Source organism: Camelina sativa, chromosome 14 (assembly GCF_000633955.1).
Source record: "Camelina sativa cultivar DH55 chromosome 14, Cs, whole genome shotgun sequence".
Classification (NCBI taxonomy): Eukaryota; Viridiplantae; Streptophyta; class Magnoliopsida; order Brassicales; family Brassicaceae; genus Camelina; species Camelina sativa.
In genome coordinates this window covers 5,485,266-5,503,036 of record NC_025698.1, presented here as the reverse complement: position 1 = coordinate 5,503,036, position 17,771 = coordinate 5,485,266, and the positions used below count along the sequence as shown (strand labels likewise).

General features: G+C 34.4%; 3 protein-coding genes across 3 annotated transcripts; 2 read left to right on the top strand and 1 right to left on the bottom strand.

Moving 5' to 3' along the window:
* LOC104739852 lies at window positions 906-1,980 on the top strand. The gene has a single exon (XM_010460321.2). It carries the CDS (start codon window positions 1,049-1,051, stop codon window positions 1,736-1,738), a length of 690 nt encoding a protein of 229 aa, XP_010458623.1. The 5' UTR covers window positions 906-1,048; the 3' UTR covers window positions 1,739-1,980.
* Window positions 6,184-7,390, bottom strand: LOC109128640 (putative F-box/kelch-repeat protein At1g12170). Its single transcript, XM_019235438.1, has 2 exons — window positions 7,372-7,390; window positions 6,184-6,860 (listed from the first exon to the last, which is right to left on the bottom strand). The coding sequence occupies exons 1-2, from the start codon at window positions 7,388-7,390 to the stop codon at window positions 6,184-6,186; spliced, it is 696 nt and encodes a 231-aa protein (XP_019090983.1).
* On the top strand, window positions 7,356-11,227 carry LOC104739851 (pyrophosphate--fructose 6-phosphate 1-phosphotransferase subunit beta 1). Its single transcript, XM_010460320.1, has 16 exons — window positions 7,356-7,681; window positions 7,913-8,071; window positions 8,158-8,279; window positions 8,488-8,541; window positions 8,644-8,750; window positions 8,897-9,002; window positions 9,164-9,227; window positions 9,328-9,416; window positions 9,569-9,700; window positions 9,806-9,976; window positions 10,077-10,192; window positions 10,305-10,416; window positions 10,526-10,610; window positions 10,693-10,737; window positions 10,824-10,892; window positions 10,982-11,227. Exons 1-16 carry the CDS (start codon window positions 7,483-7,485, stop codon window positions 11,053-11,055), a joined length of 1,704 nt encoding a protein of 567 aa, XP_010458622.1. The 5' UTR covers window positions 7,356-7,482; the 3' UTR covers window positions 11,056-11,227.

Genomic DNA, 17,771 nt, shown 5'->3' with positions numbered 1-17,771 from the left:
TCTTTCCTCCAAACTTTATTTATTAAAGCTAATTGAATGATGAAAAGGTAAGGTACACACTTAAGTGTCTTACCAATCACACCGTAAATAACCCTGTTGCAAATTGCAAGCATATTAATATTTTTCATTTTTACCACACTCCACTAACTGTAGTGACGGACTGCAAGCAAGCACCATGCACCACTATACATAAACATTGGAACCTACAAACTATACATTTATTTAAATATCATTGGTATATGAGTATGACTATATGCTAATATGCAAATGATATACTAAACAAGTGTTGGACGAAATAGTGTTGTAACTAGAGCAAACATTTTCCTGTCAACAAAGTAATAAGCATTTTAAAAGTTTGAAACAAACAAATTTCGTGAAACTAATGTACTGTATATGTTTCCAAAAACAAATGTATACTCGTATACTACGTCCAAAGCGAAGGATTGACGTGAAGTACATAAAATTGTAAAATTAAAAACAAACAGTTTATAACACACAAATATTTAATTTTTCTTTTTATTAAGTAAATTTTGTTTGTTTGTTTCGGCTTTTCAAACATTTGATGTGAATTTCCCACATGGAAGTAGTTTTTTTTTTGTTTATCGATTGTATCTAAATTATAGGTTCATTTCACATATAAATAATCAATGTTCAAAATTTTGATAAGCGTTAATCGAAATGAGTAAAAAGAATCTAAAGATGGATGACTTACTTTAATAAAATGTCTTTAAGCCAGCCGTCTGAGTTGATCAATTGGTCTAAAGATGATTGAAAATATATAAATCTTAATAACATTTTACTGTCTAATTCTTTTAACCAATTAGATGAAAATCCAAATGGTCGAGTGGTTTAGCCTTAAACCTAGTTTTACCAAATAAACAAACGTTTAGGCGGTGGATTTTTAAGACAAGAGAACAATAACTATAAAACAATACCGAAACAGACAAAACCTAATAAAACCTTTCGGTCTTTAAAGTCTCGATAACATCTACTTACACAAGTCTCTCTCTTTCTTTCATTCTCTCTCTCTTCCATAGAAAACTACAATATGAAGAAGCTCTACAGAAAAGGAACCGTACACCCATCGCCGCCGCCGCAGATAAAATCCGACGACCACCTTTATTCTCTTCTTCCGGTCGCTATCTTCTCACTAGCGGCAGTTCTCTCCCCGGAAGACCGTGAAGTTTTGGCCTATCTCATATCAACCGCTTCTTACTCCGGCGACCGAAACCCTACCTCTCGTCTGAATAAGACCAAAGCTCACAAGAAAGCTCATTTCGACAATCACTCGCCTCTCTTTAACTGTGACTGTTTCAGCTGCTACACGAGTTATTGGGTCAGATGGGACTTGTCACCGAGTCGTCAGCTTATTCACGAAATCATCGACGCTTTCGAAGATAGCTTGGAGAAGAAGAAGAACAACAACAAAAAGAAGAACGTGACCGGTAAGAAAGATCGGAGAAAGCGTCCTGTGAAGTCTTCTTCTTTGCTTCTTGCTAGCTCTAGCTTTGGTGCGGATGATTCGGAGATTCCGAGTCGACTCGGTGAGTCAGTTGTGAATTCGTGTCCGTGTTCAAGTGAGTTGGGTGATGGTGGTGGTTGCAACGGCGGTTTGGAACCAACGGAGGAGTTTTGTGGTGGAGATGCTCGTCAAGAAGCGGAAGAGGAGGAGGAGAAGGGGACCGTAAGGAGATTTGTGAGTTTCATTGGTGAGAAAGTTTTTGGTGTTTGGGGATAAGAAAATTTTTGCCGATAAAATGGCTTACAATATTTAATGAAATAAAAAGCTAAAAATGTTTTTTTCTTCTTTTCATAGTTGTGAATTTATTCACTTGGATGATATGATATCTCTAGGGCAACATGTTGTTAGATTACCCCAAAGTTTTCCAGTGGAATCATTTAATTTGTGTTTATAATGCGACAACAGTATCATTGTATTATAACATTTTGATTAGTAAAATCGTACGTATTTATTACGCTTATGCAGTCCCATTAACTATTAAGGTGTGAGTCGTGTGAGGTGTGACCACAGATTAAAATAATCAAACTTTGTGCATCACTTATTATAGTCACAGATTTAAATTATGTATATTATTGAGAACACTACAAAGTAGAATTGTTACTTCCTCGATACTAGCTATTAGCTAGACATGTGTAATTGATTAATCTTGAATAGGATTACTTTTGAAATTTGAGAGAAGCTTTTACAATACTATAATACAGTATGTGTAAATACTAGTATATATTATATTATTTCCGGTCCAAAGACCATATTTTGTGCTGCCCACCACCACAGGCATTTATATGCTACCCATGAATTGTTGTTGTCACATTATTTGTCTGTACAATTTTACCCTTTACGGATCACTCAAACTGATCTCTTTCACCAAAGCGTTAAAGTCTCAACACCAAAAACTTCCATTCCTCGGAATACTGATGCTATGTTGAAATGGAATATTATAAAAAAAAAAGATAATCACTTTTAGAACATTTCGTTAGACGTGTCGATCGAGTTGGGTTAGACTTCCGTTCTTATCAGATCGTATATATAAATTCTCAAAGCAGAAGGGTTATAAAGTATTTGTGAACTTCTCCAAACTTTTATTATTTTTTTTCAGCTGGATATTATTTAGTATCCAATTTTTTAAAAACTATTATTCTAAATTTCAGTTAAACATCTAATTGTTTAGGTAATCATGGTTCTGATTTTATATATATGGTGTTTTTTGGTTGTTTGGGATTTCATGCAACTTGGAGAATAATACTGGACCCCGTTTGCCTTATCTTTTCTACGTACAATTATTTTATTTCCTCGTTTTAATTTCGTCGAATGCAATTCTAAGAAAACATATATAAAAAATCAACTTTTGAACAAATGCGAGGCTTTAAAACGTGTATTGACGTTGTTGCTGCTGGATCGTAGGAAGGTAATTTATCATTTGTAGCATTTTACAAGGTAGTACGTAGTTAACTTGACCTATACAGTTTGAAAGTCCAATGCAAAAGCTTAAAATTACCTCTAAAAAGGTGATGTGATCATCATTCTTGTCTCTTGGGTAATGGTTTGTAACCACGATAAAAATAAAAAGTAAATAATAATTCAACTTTTTAGACAAAACGAGGGAACTAAATCCTAGAAATGCGGATTTTTTTGCATTGGGTTTGACAAAAGAAAATAGAAAGAGGAGACATAATGGCTCTGGTCTCGGTGTAACACTTTAAACACAGTTTTCAATGGCAAGTATATTTGTTTGAACTAAACGAAATAAGTATAGAAGTACTTCTGTTCTGATATGGTTTGGTTCAAAACTAAACTACGTTTTACTAATCTAAGAAAAAAATCTAAAGAGTATCCCAATTGTATGAATGATCAAAACAGTGACCAAAAAATCCATATCTTGAAAATTTAAGGTACATCTTAATAGTCGAACATTTAACAATTTCGCATTTGCGATATTATTCAAGAATTACTGATGTTTATTTTTTTTACTTTTCATTAAAATCACTTATGTGGTGATGTCAGAGTTGTCATCGTCATACTAATAAAATTTAAAAGTGTCAGACAGTCAGAGGGAAGATGTCATTGCAACTGAGGCGTGTTTGAGAGGTTCTGTTATCAGTAAGACTTGGTAGTAAAATCTCAACGCAACGTCTTTGACTCGTTTATCATCCTCTTCTTTTAGGCTTGTCACTGTTACCACGTAACAACACATTATTATCAGAAAAGTGATACTAAAAGCTAATAACGTATCGAAGTAAGTACTGTTGAATAAATCATTAGTATAAGAATTAGAGAATTATGAGATTCTCTTTCACCGTCTCTGGATACATTGCAACAAGGACTTCCAGATGGGCCGTTCTAAAGAAAAAGAGTGTCTCTGATTTTGATTGGGCCTTCCATATTTCAAGAAATCAAACTGAATTATGTACATTCGTATTATTTACTAGTTTAATAGTATAACATAATACCAGAGGCCTATCAAAATTCACTTTTTTTTTTTTGGCAAACGTCTTTAAAAGAGTAAATTTATATATATTTTGTCTTCTTATTAAGACCCTAAATACGAAAACACTGATATATATGAATATAATTTCACTGCAAAATTCACGCTAGCTATTGGTTTTAGCAAGATATATAGTCGAACTAATCTGTCCAAATACCTCTATTTTCGAACTCAAATTAGTTTTGGTAAGATAAACATATCGATTAGTATCAATTTGTTCATTCGAAACTTACTGATTTCACATCATTTTTATGATATAGTTTTGTGTTTTTGCCAATTAACAAGTTCCCACCTTTTAAGTTCGCTTTTTCTCATCATGCATCCTTGTCCAATAGAATTATATTAGAAATCTTAACTGATTTAATTTTATCGACTAATAAGGCAAACATAAACAATTCGTCCAATATCCAAATCTCGAGTTAAAGTTAAGAAATTTCAATACAAAAGTAAAAAACTTAATTTGTGAATGCGTCAGTCAACTGAATTATTTGTCCACACGGATAATAAAATTACCCAATCGGATCAAAGTGAAGAAATAATAAAATTCTTCATCCGCATTAAAACTTTAAAATTTTTACCAATTAGATCAAAAAAAAAAACTCAGATGTGGACAAGCAACAATCAGATCGTTAACCAAAAAAAGAACGACTGAAACGATATATCTCGGCCAGATTAGTTTCCCTCGCCGGTTCATTAAGGACTCAGAGACACCGTTACTCTCTCTTGCCCGATTAACAACCCCGAGGTTTTTTTCTTTTCACAAAATCAAACCCTAATAAGATTGACTAAACCAGATCCAATAAAGAGAAAACTACTAATCAACAACATTCAAAAACAACCCTACGAAATCGAGATGAGTTAGCTTTGGGTCTGCAGAGAGGTATTTATAGTATACAGAGTGATGATGTTGCCCTAGAAAACTCTAAATGACAAATTTTTATTGGGCCTTTGGGCCTAAGTTATAAATAGGCCTATTAAGATTTTGGATATAATTTTATTGTTTTTAGAAACCCACACAATTATAAATTATTTGCATACATATAATCACTCCCACGCTTACTTTAATTGGTAGGTCCTTTAGAGACACAATTAATATATCTGGGTTTGCTTGCCTGTTCGATGTGTAGAGAACAACGTTTAAGCCGCAATGACACTTCGAGGGAACACCATGGCATCCGCGGTCTTTCTTTTTATCATATGATTATCCAAAATTGTAACTCATATTTGTTGGGAATGAGATAAGAATTTTTGATTGAGATAAGAATCGAAAAATCTAATTGGGGAAATGAGAATTAGGGATTTTGTTTTCGAATGAGATCGATTTGGGGATTTTTACCTCTGTTTGCTCGGGTTTAAACGATGTCGTTTTGACACTAACGGGGAAGGATTAACGACTTATTAACGATGGCTCATTGCTTCGTTTAGGGATTTAACGACATGTCCTTTTCATCATGGTCAACTAAATATGATGATGTAAACGGTAAATCAACAGAAGTTCATGTTTAAAATGGCCTGACATAAATTTGGTGATTAAAATGGCCATAATTTGAAAGTTCGTGATTTTAATAACATTTTCCCAATTAAATATTGTGAATTCTTTAATAATTAAATGGTAAACCATTTGCAGAGGAAAGACTCTTTTTTTTTTGTTATATTTTTTTAACTGTGTAGACATCATTTTACACATCATGTCACCTACTTAACTAGACCAGCTGTTGCTTTTTCTTAATAAAATTAAATTTTTATCTATCATAGAATTATAGTAGTAGCAAATTCGTTACAAAAGAAATCTTTTAACTAAATATATTAAAATGAAAATTGCACCCGAATGAGTCTTTTTTGCTTATAGTTTATGTATATTTAACATAACACCCTATGCATGTCACATAGATGTAACTTGTAAGACAATATTACCTACATTGCTCGTTTAATTAGACCTTATAACGACATGTTGTTACTTTTTCTTCTATTCAAGTAAACATCCGCTCTTAATTTCATATATTCTCCTTTTGGTTTAAAGTCAATATGTCTCTTTACGATATTTTAAAAATATATATTATTATTTCAACAAAAATATTATATATATATATATATGTTTTTCTAATTACATACTTTTAAATCAATTTATATAACTGGTTAAAAAAACAACAAGCAGTCCATACTAATAAATATTAATATTTTAGTTTTGAAAATCTGAACTCTTTCCAGGAATTGGTGTCAAACTGGGAACATAGAAACAATGATTAATATAATCTTTAGCCTCAACGTCTATTTGAATCTTCGTCAACGCATTGCCCCTCACAATATAAATGCAAAGCTGTTCATTTTCATCCTTACAACAGATGACAAGACTCTTTTTGCAAACATTATCGATGAAGTAACTTGGACGAATGCCCAAAAAAAAAGGTACAGAAACCGTCATGAAGTTTATCCACGTTACATGCTTCCCATCGTCATTATTAATCTTGTTTTTTGTCACCCAAACCTCAATTATATTATTTGCTCCATTGATTCTTTTTAACACTGAAAGTCGATCTTTCTTAAAGGTTGAGAGGGCTGGGAAATTGTAAGAGTTCGTATTCCACGGTAGAACACAAAAAACTCTATATACTTCTTTCGAAAAATCGAAACTTTGGATAAGATAGTTATCGGTCTCATAAACAATCCAATATAAATTTCCATTCAAAGACACATCAATACATGTGCGGATACGTACTTCTGGAGAAGAATTTGTACACTTCCACTCATTATTTTCTAACTCGTAGATATCAGTTTTTCTCCCATAACCACTTGAACCATTGTGCGTGTAAATCATTGAGGCAAGCGAGTGAAATTGGTAACCATCAGCTTGATACTCTGTAATCCACATACAAAAGCCAATTGCAACAACATCAGATTCATAAACCAAAAAAAGTGAAAGATACTTTCCTTCTAGACTAAAAGGGTGAGCCCAACCATCTGATCAGCTACTGCATAAGAATGCACGATGTCCAAAAAGACAAGTAGTAGTCCTAGGCCTGTATATAGATTTAGATTATGTTTACCATGTGCTTCGTCAGCTACATTTTTGAATCAAAGGTTATAGTACATCAGAGAGAGAAGAGAGACGAGAAATACTTACCATGCGCTGTGCTTTGAGAGAGAGACGAGGGGAACGAGCAATAACAAAAAAAAGCCAATCATAACTTGACACACTCAAAAGCCCATATTTGTATTATTGGGCCTTAAGTGACGAACGTCATAGAGCATGCCGTGCACACTGGATATATCCCTAAAATACCCTTTGCCTTGTAGGATGAGGCAATTTAATTGCGGAATATACCCTTTGGGTCAAGAGTATAAATTCACACCAACCCAATGCGGAGACCTCGAAGTGAACTCTCCATTGACGCTGAAGTGAAGCAAAGGAGAGGGAAGTTATAGAAGTTAGGTTCGAAACGAAACGAGAAAAAGCGAGTTAGGTGAAAACCCTACAGAAATGGCCCCTGCTCTTGCCGTTACCCGAGATCTCGCCTCCGCCGCCGGATCTCCCGACAATGCTCCGGCGAAAGGACGTGCTTCGGTTTACAGCGAAGTTCAATCAAGCCGTATTAACAACGCTCTCCCTTTGCCTTCTGTTCTTAAAGGAGCTTTCAAAATCGTCGAAGGTCCCGCTAGTACCGCCGCCGGGAATCCAGGTTAGGGGGTTCTGATCTGATGATTTTGGATTTGTGTTTCCTTTGCTTGATCTAGATCTTGTTTAGTTTGGTGAGAAAAAATTGATTGAACTGTAATGATATTTGTGAAACTTAAGCGATTTAGTTTTGATTGTGATTTATGTATTGGCTCTCGAGGACAGATCTGTGGTTTATAGAGTTATATATAAGAGTGTTGTGGAGAATTTAGTGTTTGCTTTGATATGATTGCAGATGAGATAGCGAAGTTGTTTCCGGGTCTATATGGCCAGCCATCTGTAGCAGTGGTTCCAGATCAGAATGCACCTACTTCTGCACAGAAGTTGAAGATTGGGGTTGTTTTGTCCGGTGGTCAGGCACCTGGTGGGCACAATGTTATATCTGGACTGTTTGGTAAGGGTTTCAAAGACTTATTTTTTGTGTGTTTTAAATGATGATTTCCGTCGAATTCTAACTTACTATGCCCACTCTTGATTTAGATTACCTGCAAGAGCGTGCCAAAGGTAGCACATTTTACGGGTTCAAGGGTGGTCCAGCTGGTATCATGAAGTGCAAATATGTTGAGTTGAATGCAGAATATATTCAGCCTTACAGAAATCAGGTACTTGGGTCTGTTTTAGTTTATGGATCCATCTCACGAGCTTTGTGATTGATTTGGGATGTTAGAACTTGCATCATCATTTTTCATCTCAGTTTGTATCAAAGCTATCAACATTTACACTATGGTGAATCACATCTAGTAGAGCATAATAAGTCCTTGTGCTTGTCTTTTTATGTCAATGTGGTTATAATTCTTTCGGTTTCAACAGGGTGGTTTTGACATGATCTGCAGTGGAAGAGACAAGATTGAAACACCCGACCAGGTTGAATTTTATTTACTGTTTTAAAAAGAATTGTTAGTTTGTTACTGCTTCCAAAGCCTCTACTCCACGCAGTGAGTAATTATTAATGGCTGACATTTGCAGTTTAAACAAGCTGAAGAAACAGCAAAGAAGCTAGATTTGGATGGATTGGTGGTTATTGGTGGAGATGACTCCAACACCAATGCTTGCCTCCTCGCTGAAAACTTCAGGTAAAACTAGCTGTCAAATCTGTTTCATGTCTTGTCGTAACTTATTTATCCTAGTGTAAAGTTGTTGCTCTTGTAGATTCATGTAAACTGAATCTTGAATGCTCTGCTGATTCAGCATTTGACTTACTTTTTACTTATATCATTAGGAGTAAGAACTTGAAAACCCGAGTCATTGGGTGCCCCAAGACCATTGATGGTGATTTGAAATGCAAAGAGGTTCCTACTAGTTTTGGGTTTGATACAGCTTGCAAGGTGAGATTCCGTTTTACTCAAATTTATTCTGGGCTTTCCTTGCTTTCCCTATAACTAATTGTATTGTGTTGATTTTATTGCTTGTCAAGAATCTAATTGCTTATTCCACCAGAAAAAGTAGTTTGAAAGAAGCCTATTGAAACGTTTTATTGCTTGTGCAGATTTACTCTGAAATGATTGGGAATGTCATGATTGATGCAAGGTCAACTGGCAAGTATTATCATTGTAAGTAATTGGTTAACAGAAATTCTTGAAGTTGCATTATTTCTGTCGTGCCCTATTTGATCACTGATGGCTTGCAATCTTGTACACTTTTTCATTGCAGTTGTACGACTTATGGGCCGAGCTGCTTCCCACATTACACTTGAGTGTGCTTTACAAACTCACCCTAACATAACAATTATTGGAGAAGAGGTACGCCCTTGTTTGACTTCAAATCACCTTAGTGTTATTTGAGTCTTACTGATGTTAGAATTAGACTACATATCAGATTCATTTTGGTGACAAGTCTCAGTAGCAATCAGTCTATATTTACTTAGCTTTGATCTGAAAATACTCTTTTGCAGGTGTCCGCCCAGAAGCAGACTTTGAAGAATGTCACGGACTACATGGTAGATGTTATCTGCAAACGTGCTGAACTTGGTTACAACTATGGTGTCATACTGATTCCAGAAGGTCTGATCGATTTTATCCCCGAGGTGCGTTTTTTGAGTCAGATAATAGAAATATAGAATATACCACTTTCAAGCCAATTAATATGATTGTTTTTCAACTGATCATTACTATAATTTATGACTTCTCAGGTCCAAGAGCTGATCGCAGAACTGAATGAGATTTTGGCAAATGAGGTTGTAGATGAAAATGGGCTTTGGAAGAAGAAGCTCACCGAGCAATCATTGAAGCTGTTTGATCTTCTGCCTGAAGCGATTCAGGAGCAGCTGATGCTCGAGAGAGACCCACATGGAAATGTCCAGGTAATTGATTATTGTCCTGCTACCTCGTATTGAATTTCCACCAAGACGCAGCTTCATCTTTCATGGATTATTGATATATATTTTTCCTACATCTTGATAGGTTGCCAAGATTGAGACTGAGAAGATGCTTATTCAGATGGTTGAAAGTGAACTGGAGAAAAGAAAGCAAGTTGGTGCCTACAAGGGACAATTCATGGGACAGTCTCATTTCTTCGGGTACTTTCTCTCATTTTGTTCTTTCAATGAACCAAGACCCTATATGGGCTGCATAATACAGTGCTTATATATCTTGCGAAGGAAAAAAGCTCAATTTATTGTTTTGAAACAGGTATGAAGGAAGATGCGGCTTGCCTACAAACTTTGATGCTACATACTGTTATGCACTCGGTTATGGCGCTGGAGCACTCCTCAACAGTGGGAAAACCGGACTGATTTCTTCGGTTTGTACTCCACAATTTCCACTCAATTAGTTTTCCCTCTGTTTCTCATTTATATGTTGATTGAAACAGCCTTTGTGCTTAGAATGAGATTAGTAACTTATTGGCGCAGGTCGGGAACTTGGCTGCTCCTGTGGATGACTGGACCGTAGGTGGGACTGCTCTCACTGCCTTGATGGATGTCGAGAGGAGACACGGTAAGAAAATAAATTAATAGAGTTTGCTAAAGACACATTTGAAATATATAGGTATTAAAAATCGAGTTGTATCAACTTGCAGGTAAGTTCAAGCCTGTGATCAAGAAAGCAATGGTGGAACTTGAAGGTGACCCTTTGATTCCCATCTCTTCTCATAATTGTTAATACGGCGGTTTCATGGTCTTTGCTAAGTGACTTTTTTGGAATCTGCAGGTGCACCTTTTAAGAAATTTGCATCGCTGCGTGAGGAATGGGCATTGAAGAACCGATACATCAGCCCAGGTTCGTTGCAAACTTTTTTTTGTTTTAAAGCAAAACACCTGTTGTCTTGGATTCTTAATGTACCACCCTTTGTGGAAATATTATTGCAGGTCCGATCCAATTCACAGGGCCTGGTTCAGAAGCTCTCAGCCACACACTACTTCTGGAACTCGGGGCTCAATAGGCTCTGGATCAACGACCATTCCCTTGCTTTTCTGTTTTCCCTATAAATGTCGCATTTGGTCTCTTTCTATCTTGAATTCTACGTCCCCGTACCATTTCGGTTGTCTTTTCCTCAACATATAAGATTATTTTAATATGGACGACAGCGCCTAAATTTAATACACAGTTCTCAAGTCGGAGTGACCAATACAAAGTTCTTTGTGGTTCTATTCGGAAAATTTTAAGCTACTAGGATCAACAATTGGTAGCGTTGAAGGTTTTAATTATAACTTTCTGTAGATTATTTTAAGGGTGATTTACTCAAATTATCCAAACTATATCCAAATTAGGTAATATTACCAAAATCTACAAACAAAAGATTTTATTACTAGAATATTTCGGATATTTTCAAAATACCCAGTGTACTTTTGTTTTATGTTACTGGAAAAAATGTAATTACAAAAATGTCATTGTTCATGTTAGACGTCACGTTAAAAACGCTGACGTGTAACAATAACTCAGCCATAACGCGTTACAAAGGTATGTTGCGGCTGAGTTATGGAAAAAAACATTTGAGAAAGAGCGGACGGCTGAGTTAGAGCATAACTCAGCCAAGTGTTACGACTGACTTATCAAAATCTGGCTGAGTTAGAGCATACCTTAGCCAAGCGTTACGGCTGACTTATCAAAATCTGACTGAGTTATGCTCTAACTCAGCCGTCCTTACGGCTGAGTTTTCACCCGATGGTTGAGTTGTCAAAATTTTGGCTGAGTTATCACTACGACACGGCTGAGTTACCATTTTCCGACTGGCTGAGTTATGAAAAACGACTGACTTATGAGATGTTGTTACGGCTGAGTTATCGTACAACTCAGCCTTGATACGTTGACTTATCGTACAACTCAGCCATGATAGGCTGACTTATCGTACAACTCAGCCATTTGACGACTGACTTAGTAGCAAAAGATTAATTACTAGAATGTTATTCAGTTACGGCTGACTTATTAAACGATACGGCTGAGTTACATATTTTCAGTTGATGAAGCGGCTGAATTTGGCAGCAATTTTTTTGCTTTTTAATTACTGTAATGTTTTTCATGTTGTGACTAAGTTATAGTTTGTTTGATGGCTGAGTTTTATTTAGGCTGAGTTATTATTTGTTTGATGGCTGACTTGCCACGTCAGATGCAGCATCCATGTCAGCATTCCATGTCATCATTTTTTTCTCCGGAAATACGAAACGTCATTCGACTCTTGTTCTTCAACTGGTTAATAAGTGAACTATTTACCTTCTTATTCTACTTGTTCTTCTACTTCTTCTTCACTTTCTTCTTCACTTTCTTCTTCACCTTGTTCTTCTACTTGTTCTTCACCTTGTTCTTCTACTTCTTCTTCACCTTGTTCTTCATTTTCTTTCATGGATCCAGTTCCGGTTCTAGTTGTTTCCGGTAATTGGGTAAAGACACAGATATATGTATTTAACACCGACGATAGAGGGTGTATAGTTGTGCAGATAGATGGAGGCACAACACACGATCAGCTACGTCTCTGTGTAGAGTTTTCGGCGAAAGAGTCTACAAAAACTAGTGGAGCTAGAGGAAGTATGATTCGGCCAAGAAGTGACTCTAAAGTAGAATCTACATACGAAGTATACGGTGGGGGATTTGAAGGCACTTGTTTTGATTATGGTAAGATCGTTGACAAAGAAAACCAAGAAGAAGAAGAAGATGTCGAAGTAGCATCTGACGAAGAAGAAGACGATGAATTTTCAATCCGATTTAATGTTTTTGACGACTCTGATATATCAGCCATTAAGGATTTACAAATCACTATAACTCAGCCTTCACATGAATCGACGAGACCTTTCGTTTTCCCGTAAATATTATAACTCAGCCGTAAAGTCATATATATCAGCCATTTACTTTCATATTGTTTCTTGTGATAACTCAGCCATAAAACACTATAACTCAGTCGTAACATGAATCAACGAGACATTTCGTTTTCCTGTAAATATTATAACTCAGTCGTCAAGTCATATATATATATATATATCATTCATTTACTTTCAAATTGTTTCTTGTGATAATTCAGCCATAACTCACTATAACTCAGCCGTCACATGATCTTTTGTTTTCCCGTAAATATTATAACTCAGCCGTATAGTCATATATATCATCCATTTACTTTCAGATTGTTTCTTGTGATAACTCAGCCATAACTCACTATAACTCAGCCGTCACATGACCTTTCGTTTTCCCGTAATGATTATAACTCAGCTGTAATGCGATATTTTGGCGGGAAATCATCAGTTAACCTAATAATAGACATATTCCATTCTAAATTTAATTTTGAGTTGTAATAATTTTAATATTCAATTGTTGGAGAAATACTTTTAGAAAAATTCTAAATTCGAATAATAATAATTTAATTATTTGCAATAATATCTTGTGATAAAAAACTCACTTTATGAATTTATTATGCGTGTGGATTTGAGCAGACACATAATTAGTGATTTTTCGCGCTTCCCTAACAATACTTTTTGTGACATCGACGTTTTAATACTTATTAGGAATCTGACAGAACAAAAGATCCAGGAAAGAAAGAAGAATATGTTTTCATATTATTGAGAAGACCCTAAACCGACCAAACCGAACCGAATCAGAAATAATAGACATATTTCCATTCTAAATTTAAATTTTGAGTTATAATAATTTTAATATTCAATTGTTGGAGAAATACTTTTAGAAAAATAAAATTCTAAATTTGAATAATAATTATTTAATTATTTGCAATAATATCTTGTGATAAAAAGCTCACTTTATGAATTTATTATGCGTGTGGATTTGAGCAGACACAGAATTAATGATTTTTCGCGCTTCCCTAACAACACTTTTTGTGACATCGAGAGACGTTTTAATACTTATTAGGAATCTGACATAACAAAAGACAGAGGAAAGAAAGAAGAATATGTTTTCATTATATATTTTAATTTTGAGTTATAATAATTCTAATTTACAAATATTTCATAAGTCAGCCGTTTATGTCGATAACTCAGCCATATCAGTCAATTGTTTGAAAAATACTTTTATTACAAAAAAAAATTTTAAAAATTCAAATTCAAATTTTGAATTCCTTTTAAATAAAAAAATCGCTAAAATCTCATTTATTACGCGTGTGGTTCTTAACAATAAATATAAATATTGTTTGCATCTCCCCAATAATACTTTTTGTATTCTCGAGAAGGTATATAATAAATTAATATATCCATTGCATAATTCAGCCATAACTTTACCATAACTTAGTCAACCCTCAAATTAGAATGACTAAATAACCGACCAAACCGAACCGAATCGAACCAAAAAAAATAATTTTTCCAATTTGGTGTTTTTGAATTGGTATGTTTGGTTAATTTCGGTTATATTCGGCTTACTTTCGGTTATATTAGGCTAATCTACTTAATTACAATATATTTTGAGTTATTTATGGTTATATATTAATCTAACCTGCCTATAACCGGAAATAACCAAAAAAAATTTTGATTTTTAAAAAAAATATGCAAATGGTAATAATATTAGTATATCCATATTACCACCTTACACCAAGCACATTAAAACACATTAGAACCAAAACCAAAAAACAAATAATATTACTCATCTGAACCCTACATCTCAAACCTTAAACTCTAACCCTAACCCTAACCCCTAAACGTCATGTGTTGTATGTTTAACACTTTCTGGTGAGAATGTGTAAAAATCAATCTTTTTATATAATTATTACTTTTTATTGGTTATAATAATTGTAATATTCATATTTCAATTGTATATTTAAATATTGAGTTATAATAATATAAATTTACAAATATTTCATAAGTCAGCCGTGTAAGTCAATAACTCAGCCATCACTTAATCACTTTGTCGGAATTTTTTTATTTTTATTCGAATTTTGAGTACTATTTTTTAATTATTTTATATAATATATTGTGAAAAAACTAATTTATAAATTTAATACGCATGTGGATCTGATATAATTATTAGTTCCAGAATATGCTTATGAATCATCTTTATTATATCGTTTTCATTAGTTTTCAATTTTAGCTCAATATTAATAAATTTAATTTAATATTCTCCTCTCTTCTCCAAGGAAAATAATGAAGCTTTCACCCAACAAAAAAAAGTAAGGGTTGACTCTTACCAAAAGAAAAAGAAAAAGAGAAGGAAATTGCTTAAAAATCCCTACATTTTACAACAATTCCCATTTTCTATAAAGGAAATTAAGTATGATTTTCAGAATTTTTAAATGGCTACGATTCGAATATTTGTATTTAACAAACTGTACACATAAATCATCACATCACTAAACTCCCACGTAACCACATTAACAATCACAAAAGCCATGTTCTTCATTTTTTATGGCCCCCGTTTTATATTCAACCCCCATGATGCTGTAATGGTTGCAGGCTCAGAGCAACGGTTCCAGAGAGCGATTACCATACGGTCACCAGTTAAAGGTCCTGACCACACCTGCAATGAAACAGTTATCACAAATTTGAGTCCTCAAGTTTGTGTTACTGCTATTTCTATGAGTCTGGTAATTCTGTGGCTCCCAATTCAAACCTGCTGACATTCTCATCTCCATTGGCTTGAATTTTCCTTCCTTGAACACCAAGTGGGACTGCAAACAGAAATGTTCTCAGATTCTCGTTCTTTGCCAATGAATTATGTGGACAATCATGTATACAGTGAAGCTAACAAGTCAATTAATATTAGAACAATTGTGATCAATACTTTAGTGTACTAGTTCTTACTTCATAGCAGAACAGTTTTTAAGATAAAAAAATGACTGCTTACCATTCCAACCACCAGTTCCAGCATAAGCAGCCCACTTGCTATTCAAATCAGCAACTGTAGTCATACTTTCATAAACGTAAAAAAGAAAGTAATGCAATCAGATCATGATTTAAACAAACCAATCCCTCTCCAAGCAAAGAAATGATCATAACTACTCAAATGACACACGAGATTTATCTAATGCAAAGAGATTTCACCTTGCCCATGTATGTATCATTGATGTCCTCAGTTGTGCGCCAACTGTTTCCAACTTCTTTTGCCCACAAGGCAGGATCATCATCACCCCTGCATACGTAAAAGACATTTTGAGTATGTACCAATCACAAAGCGAATAAAAGATTGAGCGAGCATCACGCATGGGAGGGTATCTAGAAAGCATAAACCATATCAAGTCATTCAAAAACTTATACCAAAAAGATTACATGGTACCATATCAAATCATATAAAGATCCAACCTTTTGATTGGTTTTATGCCCAGGTTGAAACAGTTGTCATATTTCAGATAATCCACACCCTGGAAATCAAGTCTACCGATAAGAAGGCCTTTAAATACAAAGAAGGATAGCACACCTTTAGGTCCTTGATGAACCTATCAAAATGCTGGCGTACACCTCTGAGAAGCTCAAGTACGAACTCATTGCTCTGGCATGGGATTTTAGTGGCTTCAAAAATAATGTATGTGAACCGAGTTTAGGCTCAGCCAATCCTAAGCTGAACTTGGGTTTCTTTCCCTCTTTGACTTTAGGAAGATTCAACTCCAGTAAACTTCTTAGCTCGTCAGTCATAACACCTACCAACATCAGATAAATCCAATTCCAGAGATCAATGATATAATCAAAACAATGAAACAAATTCAGGACGCAAACAAAAATATGAAACAACAATAAATTGAAGCGCTCTCTACAATATATATCCAGGGGTTTTGAACTATGAGGTTGAAAATAACGAGTATTTTAATTTGGTGATGTATATATATTTTTTTTTTTTTTTACTCAAAATCGAAAAATAAAACTCCATGGGTAAATTATAATTACACACAGAACACTAAACAAACATTTGAGTAATTTTCAAAAGATTTATAGATATGAATAATAAACCAACTTTTGGATAGCTAATGATGATAGGCTTTAGAGATACATCAAAATCATGCTTCTAAATTTAATACTAAGTGCTAAAGTAAGAGTCTAAATCATCAAATGGTAGTTGTAACCTTAAAATCAAAAAGTTTATACTTTCTACTTTGTAGAATATAGATGTGATTTATAGCCAACTTTTCTTTTAAACCCATTAAAAGTTAGGCTCTAAAGATACATCAAGGTCCCATGCATGCACTAATTAATCAATTTTCAAATAAATCATCTACTGGAAGATTGGTTTTGTTAATGGGTATTCTACTAGATCTGCTAATTTGAAAGCGAAATAACACTTATGACTTAACTTTATATGTATAGTAAAAACGTTTATAGATAGATAGATCCTAAAACCTATAGTTAGTCCATATATTTTGTCAAGTAGCATTATTAGTAGAATTTAGTTATTTTTTGTTTTCATATTAGCAAAATCTGTTTATGGTTTATTGGATGGTGATCAATAATTACAGAACGTGTAGTTTTCTGTTCATAGCTAAGCAAAACTGTATGGAGAAAACGAGTTTATAAAATTCAACATGCATGCGTATGGATCTAAAATTAAACTAAGGTTATACGTTAATGATATTCGAAGTTCCGAACGAAGAAAATAATATATAGACTCACTCAAATAATCTCTTTCTCTCTCTCTCTCTCTCTCTCTCACTATCATCGTTAAATTCGGCAAAGCTTTCGCTTGCTTATTTATGGCAATTTCTTACATCGATCCTTTAGTTTAGTCTCTCTCTCCCCCTTTGTCGAT

Excerpts from the sequence above, each read along its gene's own strand:
- LOC104739852 (XM_010460321.2), top strand. The coding sequence starts at position 1,049 with ATGAAGAAGCTCTACAGAAAAGGAACCGTACACCCATCGCCGCCGCCG.
- LOC104739851 (XM_010460320.1), top strand. The coding sequence starts at position 7,483 with ATGGCCCCTGCTCTTGCCGTTACCCGAGATCTCGCCTCCGCCGCCGGA. Across the intron at positions 9,417-9,568 it reads TAACAATTATTGGAGAAGAG|GTGTCCGCCCAGAAGCAGAC; the intron begins GTACGCCCTTGT and ends ACTCTTTTGCAG. Across the intron at positions 10,738-10,823 it reads AGCAATGGTGGAACTTGAAG|GTGCACCTTTTAAGAAATTT; the intron begins GTGACCCTTTGA and ends TGGAATCTGCAG.